This window comes from Mauremys mutica, chromosome 7 (assembly GCF_020497125.1).
Source record: "Mauremys mutica isolate MM-2020 ecotype Southern chromosome 7, ASM2049712v1, whole genome shotgun sequence".
Classification (NCBI taxonomy): Eukaryota; Metazoa; Chordata; order Testudines; family Geoemydidae; genus Mauremys; species Mauremys mutica.
In genome coordinates, this window is record NC_059078.1 from 95,848,952 (window position 1) to 95,862,506 (window position 13,555).

Consider the following 13,555-nt stretch of genomic DNA (forward strand, 5'->3'; position numbering starts at 1 on the left):
CTGAGTCAATTAAATTTTGCTTTGGGAATCTGTCTGCAGACCAACCCTCACATCTGTACGTAAAAGCTACTAAAATGTCCATTTAAAGCATAGGAATAAAATTCTGATCAGCTGTTAAGGAGACAGAGGAAAAGCACACTTGGTTTACTGGACTGTCTGCAAAGCTAGTTTTAGTAGTTTTGTACTGAACCATTGAACTGTGCATAGAGAGCATCTTTCTAGTTCAAGTACACCCCACAATCTTGGGCACGTGCACATGGGTAGAGGGGTGAGAGAACATAAGGGGTACATGTGGGAGGAGGTGACAGAGCATAGGGCACAGGGGAAGAAGTTTGACAGGGCATGTGGGAGAGGATGACAGAGCACAGGGCCCAGGCACCTGAGGGAGAGGAACGAGGGAACACAGGGCATGATGCGCATAGGGGAGGGCATGACAGAACATTGCACCCAGGCACATGGGGAGGGGGTGACAGGGCACAGTTGCATGAGAAAGGAAGTGACCAAACACAGGGGATGTGCACCAGGGAGAGAGGAGTGACAGAAGACAGGTTGTTTTAAAAAAAAAAAAAGAGGAATGTGTGGAGAATGTATTCCATCTTGTGAATTGCTAAGAAGAATTTAGTTGTTTTAGGACTGATGGCCAAAGGGCAAAGCTTGTACAGTGTGACACTTTTACATTCCACTACTGTATCTTGGCCAATGGGATGGCATGCAATGCACCACATAGAAAACATACTACATTTCCAAAGCAAACCCCTTTAAGACTTTGTTTGTGAAAAAAATAAGAGCTATTTTTCAGGACCAATTATATCTTCACTTTTGTACATTTCTATTAGACAGCAGGCAACAGAAAAATGCAATGACCCTCCAAGTCATGCCACCCAGCAGTCACATTATCATGCTCCCAAATCACTCATGTTGTTACAAGTGCTTCACGTAGTCAATCAGTTATCCAGGAATAAATATTACTCATCACAGGTGAAAACTCTGGCTTCAGATGCACATGTGGAATTCTCACTCACTGCACTGGCAGCTGTATTATTGGCGGGTGGGGTTGGTCTCTGGGAAACACAGATGAAGCCAAAGGGAATTTACAGTGTGATTCTGGGTCATGAAAACCCCCTTTCTCAAAAAATCTCTCACAAAACTGATGTATCCCATCCCATATGCACACAGTCAAAAAAGCACACTTCCACCTCTTCTCTCTGAAAAGGCGGGGGAGGAGGCCTTTCTTGCTTTTTATAACTAAGGTCCAGATTGTCTATTCCACTTCCAAAAACAAAGGTGACCCAGAATGGGTGGTAGAGGTTGGGGAGTAGAGTGACCAGATAGCAAGTGTGAAAAATCGGGACGGGGGTGGGGGGTAATAGGATCCTATATAAGAAAAAGACCCAAAAATCAGGACTGTCCCTATAAAATCAGGACATCTGGTCACCCTATTGGGGAGGGACTCCCTGTGGGAGAAGAGAAAGTGGGGGGGGGGAAGGGAGGGAAGAGTGTCACATACACAAAATGGTCTATCCCTACCCCACCTCTTTCCCTCTCCAAGTTTGAGAACTGCTGGAAAGAAGAGGAGATGAAGCCAGGAACCACTGACTCTCCAGAGCATGATCCCTGAGTGGCCTCACAGATATGAGAGTGAGATATTTCATCTGCACTTGATGCTGTTTCAAGTAGGGTGACCAGACAGCAAATGTGAAAAATCGGGATGGGGGTGGTGGGTAATAGGAGCCTATATAAGAAAAAGACCCAAAAATCAGGACTGTCCCTATAAAATCAGGACATCTGGTCACCCTAGTTTCAAGTAACATCATCTTCTGTTAAATCTTCTATGCAGCTGCAACTGCGCAGCCATGCAGCAATGGCGGTATGGCTTTCACCTGAGCCATCCTGCTTGGGGAGGAGGATGAAGGGGGCAGAAGAGTAGCATTGAGAGGCCAGTCCTCCATCCGGCTGCCTCTGCACATCTGGAGGCTCGCTTCCCTATGGAAGGACCTTTGGTGTAGGAAGGCTATGCTCCGCTCTGCAGTGCCCCCTCCCCCTCAATTCCTGTTATGAGAGCAGGACCAGTGCAACCATTTAGGCGACCTAGGTGGTCACTTAGGACACTAGGATTTCAAGGGTGGCATTTTCTTCGGCAGCAACCGCAGCGGCCGGATCTTCGGCAGCAACCGTGGCGGCCGGATCTTCAGCCACCCCGGTCGCCGCCGGCATTTAGGCGGAGGGACCTGGGGCAGAGGAGCATGGGGAGGGCCGCCTGCAGCAAGTAAGGGGGGGAGGGGGAGCAGCACACCGGGGAACTCCCCGCCCCAGCTCACCCCTGCCCTGCCTCCTTCCCGAGCACGACATCGCCGCTTCACTTCTCCCGCCTCCCAGGCTTGTGGCACCTAAGCTGATTGGTGCCGCAAGCCTGGGAGGTGGGAGAAGTGAAACAGTGACGGCGTGCTCAGGGTGGAGGCAGGGCAGGGGTGAGCTGGGGCAGAGGGGTGCCTCAGGGCAGAGGGTGGGGAGCTGCCGCAGGGAGGGTGTCTCAGGGTGGAGGGGGGGAGCTGCCACGGGGGGGGGTACCTCAGGGCGGAGGGGGGGAGCTGCTGTGGCGGGGGGCACCTCAGGGCAGGGGCTCGGGGCCTAGGGCGCGAAACATCCTTGCACTGGCCCTGTATGAGAGGAGACAGTTTTTGGGAAACTCCTCAAGATGAACCTTGAGGAAGGAAGGAGTAGGAATGCAGCTGTTTGTGGAGAAAGATCTTGGCCAGAAATTTCCAAAATACTAGGCACCAAAAGCCTCTTAAATCTAGCAGAGAAAGGCAAACAAGAACCAATGGCTAGAAGCTGGTGCCAGATAATTACAATTTAGAAATACAGCACACACATTTTTATAAAGAGGGTGATTTACCACTGGAACAAAGGAAGTGGTGTATTCCCCATCTCATGATGTCTTCAGATCAAGACTAGATGCCTTGAAGTTATGCTTTAGCCAAAAGATAAACACAAGTTATTGGACTCAGTATAGGGCTAGCTGGGTTAAATGTAATGGCCTGTGATATACCAGAGGTCAGACTAAGATGATCTAATGATCACTTCTGTCCTTAAATTCTATGAATCTATGAATGTGAAGCCTATACATTTGATGTTTATGCATCTAATGTTACAGTATATAGCCTTCACATTCCTGGATATGTTATTATATTAAATATTAACATTCTTAAAAGAGCAAAAATAACCAGCATTGAGGCAATGATTACCAAAGCACAGCTTAGATGGACAGATCTTATTATCAGAATGAGTAAGGTTAGACTCCCGAAAAAGTCCTCTATCATGAGATGAAACTCAGAAAGGGCAGTAAATGTAAATACTTCAAAGACAGAATCTCAAAGCATGAGGCATAAATATAGATAACTTAGACACAGCCAAGGCCACACCTGAATGGAGAGCAATCAATAAAGGTGTGTAAACACTTTGAGAAAGACAGATACAAAAAACTCATTGGAAAAATGGCCACACATCATGAAATGTCTTCAGCAGGAATCTACACATTCCTATGTGACATTTGTTCCCAACCTCGCTCCTCACAGATAGGACTATGCAGCCACAAGAGAACACGAGTTGTCATGATGTCATCGTTGAATATGACAGACAGCCACACATTTTATGTACAGCTACTCACCAAATCAAATTGGTTTAACATTTTAAATCTTAAAAAAATGTCAGAATCTGAGCCATATATTATTTCTATTTCTTAGTGCCGGTGCTAGATTACATATATTTCTATCATTACATACAGTAAATGAAGGACCATTAAGGTTGTAGAAGAAGAAAAAAACCAGAACACTGGCCTCACATAGGAAAGGTTATAACTTGTGTATTAACTTGTTTAGGTACTGGGATGTACTGTATATTTCAGCAGATCTGTATCAGTGTAGGGTTTTGTATGTGGGAGAGTGATTTTCTTCCCCACCAGGTGGTTCTGTTGCTTAGTTTTGTGCTGTCAAGAGACTGAGCCTTTGGCATTATTGATAATGAACTATAACTGAAAGAGGTGAAAGCTGCTCTGTTTAGGTATTGGGTCTGTTTAGGTATTGGGCACATTTGTTAGATTTACATCTTTAAACAGATAGAAAATCCCCAAAAAACACTACCATGCATTTCACAGCCTGCTGCTTCTACTCAATAGGGCAAAGCTTGAAGAAACTGCTCTATGTAATTATAGAACAGATCTAGCTTAGAAAAGCTGGGCAAACTGAAGCCATGCTCATTTTTCCCACCCGTGCCTAGGATCTGTATAAATAACTCCAAATTCAATGGGGACAGGGGTGTTCTGACTTTTTTTTTTTTTTTGGTGCTGTTTGTTTGTTTGTTTGTTTAGGACAGTGGGCCAATTCTCAGCTGGTGTGTATTGGCATTGCTCCCTTGAAGTCAATGCTGATTTACCAGCTGAGAATCTGCCCCATTGGCTGTGTCTCAAACACTTCTTCTTGTGTATTCATTCTCCAAGTGAAATACATTCAGAATAAGAATCCTAATGTGAAGTTGTGTTTTTATTGCCTCTGCCCCCTCTGCTAAAATCCACTGATCCTAAAGCAGTTTAAGATTGGGTTTTCATGCTTTTGCCAGTGGGTACTGATTTATGAGGAATGGGCCAGGCATTTAGAATGGTTTCTGAAAACCCAGCTCTGTACATTCAGTTGTTTAGAGCAATGAGCATATGCAGAACATAGAAGTGGTATCCATGTTCATCCATGGGTGAAGAATATGAACAAAGAACACAACGTTGTAGAAGTTTCCTTTTTATGGAACTAAAAAGACAAGAAAAGTAGTCAGCTCCAGTACAATTTGTGAAGCTGCATCACCTCACTCTAGGCTTCATTTGCACACTATAAGTTTAGCACCATCAGTAGAATAATATTTTTCTAAATTGCTTTAGCTTCAGTTGTGGCTACATTTTTAAAAAAATCTTTTATAGTATATGCTTGATAGAAGCAAAACCCAGTCACAGTGGGCACTGTAAAAAAGTAAACGTTTACTACACTCCAATATAAATGCCTCACTATAGCCTACATTCGAAATACAAGAAATATTGAAGGTAATGCCACATGAAGTATTTGTTTGGATGGAATGGAATGGAAACAACATTGACATTTTTGGCTATTGTTCCCCCTTCCCCTCTCTTCTCTTCCCTATTTCAACCAGCTGAAATTATAATTATTTATAAAGCACTACCAGTGTGGTCATCTCTGAACAATGAAAGATCCAGATTCTCTGCTGGGTGGTGGCATTGAAGTCAACAGAGCTACGCTGATTTGTACCAGCTGAGGGTCTTCTCACGGGTCTCTTCTCAAGGAGCTTGCAATCTGTTTCAGATGCAGACATACACTTCTGGCTTCTGGCACTTTAGACATGTCCATTTGATGGGATGTCTTCAGGGAGAATTACATTGAAAAGATTAATGAAAGAGGCATATTTTCAGGAGAGATTTAAAGAATGACAGGGAGCTTGCTATGTGTAGCAGGAGCAAGTTACAAGGGTAGGTATGTGGCTGGGAGGCTAAGGGTGGGAGGAAGCTGGGGATGATAGCAATGTAGCCATTCCAATTTGGCATAGGGCAACAGGAATAGGATCCATATCTTATATCTCCTCCATTTCATGCCTACACTACTTGACAATTACTGTTTATCTCTACATATGGTGAATTAACAACACACACACACACAATGGTGATTGTAAAAGCAAGCTTAATTTTAATTCAAATTTTCAAAGTTAGTGACTATTCCTGAACACTTTTTACTCATACAAGAGGCTTCCTTGAAGACAATGGAATTACTGGCATGAGTAAGGACTCCTCCTGTGAACAAGAGGGTACTGGACTGAGCCTTTCATTTTATTAAATACTGCTTTACCCAACATAGGAATTGTTCCTAAGCACACATTTAGTTTTGCAAGCTAAGCTCACGTACCAGTCTCCTAAAAAGTTGTGTTCTTAGAGATCAACCCATCTAGTTATTACTCCATCAAGATTTACATTGCACTCTCGGGGCATGTATAAGGTGCCGATCATTATGCTATAAAAAGATGCCATACACAAACAAGCATTTTTGTCTACACAGTTGCAAAAGCACAAGACAAAAGAAAATACAAAATTAACACATGAAAGGGCCTGCAAATATAGCAACATCTTTCAACTGATTAAGAACCAGATTCTGCCACTCTTACTCACATTGAGTAGTACCTTACTTGGTGAGCAATTCCATGTATTATTACTTAACTTAATAAGTATATATTATCTGCCATTTACAAATGATATAGTAATCAAGAGATTTCAAGCTTCTCTGGCTTGAAAGAAATGTGAGTTGTTCAGGGACAACATTATACCCCAATTTTTGAATAGGATCGTGGGGTGGGACCTAAAAGACCAGGGTTCTACTCCTGGCTCTGCTACTGGCAGTCACTTCACCTCTCTGTGCCTCCACAAACTCTTCAGGAGGGGGACTGTTTCTTGCTATGTGTTTGTTCAGTGCTATTGAAATATCATTCTCATAACTGGGATTTTCCCCGTTGGCTTAAGCAGGAGCAGCATCAGATACTAGAAGATATGTTGAATAAAAGCTGACTTCTTGTGAGCAATATGTGTTTTTATTTAGTGTCTGGTGTAACAGTACCAACACATGCTACATTCACTATCTGCCAAGATGCTGGTAAACAAGATGCATACAATGTATAAACATATATATTTCAATTTAACAATACATAAACAAAACACTAATATTTTGACTTTGCTGTATTTTAATCTTGTGCGGACGTATAATCATTACTGCATTTTTTTCAACGTAAATGTCTTTGAAAAGTTCCACTTACTGTTATAAAATACTGAAGATCTATAATACAATAAATACTCCTATTCATTCCTATCAATACATTTTCCCAAGATGCTGAATATACAACCTATATTGGTCATAAAGAGTATATAGTCAAACTTTTATTCAGCATTTCGGGGTAAATGGGTTGATAGCAACGTATTCTACAGCCAATTTTAGAGTCCCTGAACACACTGCCATTACCACCGTATTTTCTACCTCCATATTTGCCCCAAATGTATAAACAAAACAAAACTAATCAACAAATGTGACTGCAAATGCCTTTTATTTTTTCCTTAAAATACAAGAAGGGAGCCTGACCTTGCAAAGCCTTACTCAGGCAAGTAGTTCTTACTCATGTGCGTAGTCCTATTTGGATTGCCCCAAAAGGGCAGCCCAACAGAGTCTGAAAGAAGGACTCTGGGTTAGATCATCCAGCAACAAACTTATTTTCCTAGCACAATTTACATACACAACAATGCATTAATGTTTCTTTTTTATGGCAGCTTGTGGGAGTTTCTCCAGTAAGCAGAAGATGGGCAAACAGAGGGGGACAAAGTGAAGACAGGAGTTAGAATCTTACCTGAGAGTTTCCAAACTCTTTGATGTATAGGTGTTTTGAATGACAGCATAGTTCTCTGAAAACATCCCGTCAATGTGCAGCAGCAGTCGAAAAAGATGACAGAATGTAAGGAACCATTAGGAAAGGGACAGATTATAAAACAGAAAATATTATAATGCCACTATAAAACCATGGCACACTCACACCTTGATTACTGTGTGCAGTTCTGTTGCCCTGTCTCAAAAACAATATTAGATAAGGAAAAGGTATAGAGAAGAGCAACAAAAATTATTAGGGGTATGGAACAGCTTCCATATGAAGAGAGATTATAAAGATTGGGACTGTTCATCTTGGAAAATAGACAATGAAGGGGGGATATGATAGAGGTCTATACAATTATGAATGGTATGGAGACAGAGAATCAGGAAGTGTTATTTATCCTTTAAAATAACATAAGAACTAGGGATCACCTGATGAAATTAATAGGCATCAGGTTAAAAACAAAACAAAGGAAGTACTTCCCACAACACACAGTACCTTGTGAAACTTGTTGCTAGAGGATGTTGTGAAGGTGAAAACTATAACTGGATTTAAAAAGAATTAGATAAATTCATGGAGGAGAGGTCCAGAAATGGCTATTAGCCAAGATGGTCAGGATGCAACCCTATGCTGCAGATGTCTCTAAACTGCCAGAAACTAGGCGTGGACAACAGGTGATGGATCATTCAGTAATAATGCCCTGTTTTGTGCATTCCCCGCTGAAGCATCTGGCACTGGCCACTGTCAGAAGACAGGATACTGAGCAAAGTGGACCTTTGGTTGACCCAGTATGGCCATTCTTATTTAAAAATAGCTCTTTTTGCTTAAGGTATGTCTGCTGTACCATACTTACAATCTGCATCCTTCCTGAAATTTATTGTTTGGCAATATTCCATTGATTTTAAACCAAAATTCCCCATGTGATTTCCTCCACTTAATACCCATTTTTGGTTTTTTCCACACTTTTTAGTAGCCTTTTTAGTTCCTCTGCAGCAATTATAATACACTACTGAATAAACTGCAAATAGCTGAAAGAGTACAAAACTACAGGCTTCCAAAGAGAAAAGGATTATGTTAAAGTCAGGGGCCAAATTCACCAGTGTGGTATGATCACTTGCATTGAACTATTGGCATAACTGGTCCATAGAGGGTCACCTTTGAAAGAGCGATCCTCCAGTGGCAAAGAGTCAGCAAACTACATTCTTCCTCTGTATTATCAGAGCAGCAAGGAGAAAGGGGATGTGGCTGGGACACCCTCATGCTATATGTGGATGAATGTCTGGGTCTTTCAGCCCCTGGGCCCTTTGCAGTCTGTGAACAGGGGTACCAGCCCTTTCACAGAGCTGCTGTAGTATCAGTGAAATGCAAAGGTTACTTTTAAGCTACCTTTGCATGCAACCCCCTTACCTATGCTCTGTGCAGCTAAATTGGACTGCAGAATCAGGCTCTTTAGCTTTATGTAACATGGTACCCATAATAAATACCTTCTCAGAACACTAACAGTGAGGTCAAATTATGTTTCAATATTTTATACTGAAATATGCATGACAAATAAATCTAGTCAACTCATGTTCTATTTATAAAAACAGTAAAAAAATATAGTTAAGCCCCTAAAGTATGTACCATCAGCTCCCGATGATCTAAATCAGCTTTATATACTGTGATCACTGTCACTTTCCCTTCTCACATTTACAGAGAACTAGGAAATCATGAGCAACTACTGAATACATTGTAGAGACAAAGAAAAATACTAGTTCAGTGTTAATGAAAATTCTTTGAACTCTAATCAATTTGAGAACAAACAGAACACAACCTTATACAGTATTAAAACATAGAAACAACCTTCATTTCAGAGTTTAGATGTCACCCGTCTGTTACATTTTGGAAGAGCATTTTGGAAATGTAGAAGAGTGACATTATTTAATAGGTTTCAGAGTGGTAGCTGTGTTAGTTTGTATCAGCAAAAAGAAGGAGGAGTACTTGTGGCACTTTAGAGACTAAGGCTTTGGCTACACTTACACTTCAAAGCGCTGCCGCGGCAGCGCTTTGAAGCGCTAAGTGTAGTCAAAGTGCCAGCGCTGGGAGAGAGCTCTCCCAGCGCTGTCCGTACTCCACCTCCCTGTGGGGAATAACGGACAGCGCTGGGAGCCGCACTCCCAGCGCTGGGGCTTTGACCACACTGGCGCTTTGCAGCGCCGCAATTTGCAGCGCTGGAGAGGGTGTGTTTTCACACCCTGCTGCAGCGCTGCAAATTTGTAAGTGTAGCCAAGCCCTAACAAATTTATTTGATCATAAGCTTTCTTGGGCTAAAACCCACTTCATGGGATGCATGCAGTGGAAAATACAGTAGGAAGATATATATACACACAGAGGACATGAAAAAATGAGTGTTGCCATACTAACTATAATGAGAATAATCAGTTAAAATGAGCTATTATCAGCAGGAGAAAAAAAAGTTTTGTAGTGATAATCAGGATGGCCCATTTCCAACAGTTGACAAGAAGGTGTGAGCAACAGTAGATGAAAAAAATTAGCATGGGAAAACAGTTTTACTTTGTGTAATGACCCATCTACTCCCAGTCTTTATTCAAGCCTAATTTAATGGTGTCAAGTTTGCAAATTAATTCCAATTCTGCAGTTTCTCATTGGAGTCTGCTTTTGAAGTTTTTTTGTTGGAGTATTGCAACTTTGAGGTCTGTAATTGAGTGACCAGAGAGGTTGAAGTGTTCTCCGACTGGTTTGAATGTTATAATTCTTGACGTCTGATTTGTGTCCATTTATTCTTTTGTGCAGAGACTGTCTGGTTTAGCCAATGTACATGGCAGAGGGGCATTGCTGGCACATGATGGCATATATCTCATTGGTAGATGTGCAGGTGAATGAGCCTCTGATAGTGTGGCTGATGTCACATCTACCAGTGTGATATATGCCATCATGTGCCAGCAATGCCCCTCTGCACTGGAAGTAGATGGGTCATTACACAAACTAAAAACTATTTCCCCATGCTAATTTTCCCCTACTGTTACTCACACCTTCTTGTCATCTGTTGGAAATGGGCCATCCTGATTCTCACTACAAAAGTTTTTTTTCTCCTGCTGATAATAGCCCACCTTAACTGATTACTCTCGTTATAGTTAGAATGGAAACACCCATTGTTTCATGTCCTCTGTGTATATATATCTTCCTACTGTATTTCCTACTGTATGCATTCAGTGAAGTTGGTTTTAGCCCACAAAAGCTTATGCTCAAATAAATTTGTTAGTCTCTAAGGTGCCACAAATACTCCTCGTTCTTTTATTATTTAATAGATGAATGTATCAGTAATGCACCCCACAAGCTACATTTACTCCATAGCTTTTCTGAAGCACCCAACTGTATTGTTTTTTTCCCAACACAATAAGTCTGAATCAGCAGTAAATGTCAGCAGTTGTCTGCTGGCCCAAACAAGCCAAAAATAACTAGGGCCAGATCCTCGTCTGTTGTAAATCATGGATTCACATCCACTGAGGATCTGGCCCCTGGAGTTCTAGAGAGGAGAAGGACCTCTCTGGGTTTGGGTCTGGTTTGGATTTCAGGCAATGAGAATTTGCTTTGGCTCCTTTACATTTCAGTTTGCCTCCTCCCATGCATAAAAACCCTGGAGGACAAACCAAACACACTGGGCTCTAGAGCCCAGCTGGGATGGCAGTCACAGGCTCCCTTCCCATCTGTTCACAAAAGGGATCGGCAACAGGAGATAATACCTGAACTGGAACTCTATCCCCTAGAAATCCAGTGTCCAGGGACCTTTGAAGTGGGAAAGGGCAAATATCTTGTAGCAAGTTTGGGAACAGAGCTGTAAGAATCGTATTTCTCATAAAGCTGCATTCTAGTTATGTACAAAATTTAGGCACACTGTAAAATTAAAGCTGCTTCAGAGATACTTTGAAATAATGTTCTATATGGTCTAAAACACAAATCTCCTGCAGAATTCCTTAACAATGGCATTGGCATTTGTAACAGTGATTTTCAAATGTTTGGAAAAGACCAATAAGCTTGGAACATTTTTTTGCTGGTCAGTCCACTGATAAACAAAACGGAGTGCAACACTGAAAAGCTTATTTCATCAGCCCTGTTTTTAAAACAGTTTCAACCTAAGTTCTATTGTTCCGTTTTGCTTTTTGATGGTCATGTGAATTACCTCTGATTATTATCAATTACCTCAGTAGATTCACCCTATTATCTCTGGAGCCCGCATTACTGACTCAGAAAATATCCTGCACACATTAACTGAAGAACTTTCCTCATTTGTATCTAACTTTGCTTTAGAGCTGTATAAATCACAGTTGTTATTCTACTAAAATATGAGAGAAAAATCTAGTTGAAAGATGCCTTGTTTCTTTCATTGTATTGGGAAAATATATCTTCACGAGTGTAGCATGTGTAGTCACATCTCTCTTAGCCATGGCTGTACTGCATACCAAAGCTTGATGGCACTTGTCATCTGTTGCTGTAGCTATTTGCCTCAGTGGCCAATATTTCTACATCCTTTTGGTCTAAATCTCCAGACACAGAATAAGCTGTTGTTCCATTTGTCCAGTTCTGCTGTTTTGTGTCAGTATCTCTGGTAAGTGACCTCAGCTGTGTCCTTTTGATTTTCTTTGCTAGTCTAGCAAAGCAGAGTAATGTTGAACTGAATATCATAGAAAATCCACACAGAATGAATGATGCAGTGTAGCTGCTAGTTGTATCCACCAGCCAACCTATTGGAAAACAAATATTTTTTAAGGTATTTAGTAGTTTACAAACTCCTTGTATGGTACAGCATTCAATCTGCAATTTATCACATACAATGGTGATCAAGTGACAGGCATATATAGCTGACACATCAGTTAAAATACATTTTGCCTCCAGGGAAAGAAAACAAATATCTTACATAATGATCTCATCACACTTAGCTCAAGTTTTTAGAAGCTTTTGTTCAGAACATAACCCCATCACAAAAGGGCACTGTAGTTTTCCCTACAATCCTATATAAACATCCTCTAAAAGCATTGATTTAGCTGACAGTCTGGAAATGTGCTCAGAGCCATCATGGGAGTAAATGCTATTCTGTGCATGAGTTCCCCACCCAGAAACTTTGTCTGGGCTTGTGTATCACTTGAAATGTTCCATTAATATTTTTGCTGTGACAAATCAAATTAAAAAGCATCAAAAGCAGAGGTGAATTTGAACTTGGAGTGAACAGCAAATACAAAATGAAAGACATATATACTGTACTATGGCTATTCAAGAAAGGCAATATGAATCGGTGATCTTCCCACATCACTCAAAATGGATATAAATCCTTTCTGTGGAATGATCAGGACATCATTGTCCTAATCCCTACTTCATTTTTCAAGCCAGAAATTTAAACTAAACTGGCAGGAGATATGGTGTTCAGATATCCCGGTGATGATGATGGCTACTTAAGAACCTGAATAGAATTGAATGGACTATTGCCAGCCCATACTAAAGAAATTCAACAGTAAACCCCACTGCCTAATCCATGCCACATTTCTGAAATAGACGGATAAAGCTCTCTGGATCCTAAAGTCTATAAAAGAACATCCTTTGATTAAAACTCAAGGGTTATTTAATTTCAAAGCAAAAGATACATTTTTGCACTTTTTATATTGCTGAACTACATGAAACAATTAAATAACAATGTGCTGCATTATTTCATTGTATGCCCCTGAATTTCCATTTGTTTTTAGTGTGCTGAATTCACTCCATCAAAATAGGGCTTAAGTGGGACCCAAGTGGTGTGTAGGTCATGCATTGGCCCTGTGCTCAGGGCTCAAGTGGACTCAAATACTGTTTGTTTATTTTCCTTTCTCTTTTCCATCATTTAGTGCTAAGGCCCACATGAATTTTACATAGAATTTAGAAAACAACTAAGCCACGGGGATCTTTTCCTCACCAACACAATGAAAACATCAGAGAGAGATTACTTTGATCAGTCACAAGGGAAGAACACATTGGGACTGTTCATAATATTTGAAAATGTTATAAAAATACACAAACTGAGAAGTAAAGCCACACTAAGGTGTTTGCTCTTAACTACCATGGGCGGTGCATATCA

General features: G+C 41.1%; 1 protein-coding gene across 1 annotated transcript in view; it reads right to left on the reverse strand.

Moving 5' to 3' along the window:
* Positions 1-10,825: 10,825 nt before the first annotated feature.
* The window catches only part of SLC16A12 (solute carrier family 16 member 12), a 58,116-nt gene continuing 55,386 nt past the window's right edge, over positions 10,826-13,555 (reverse strand). The window contains exon 8 of the mRNA XM_045024909.1: positions 10,826-12,194. Coding sequence (XP_044880844.1) covers positions 11,932-12,194 — 263 coding nt within the window. The 3' untranslated portion in view covers positions 10,826-11,931. The remainder of the gene's footprint in view (positions 12,195-13,555) is intronic.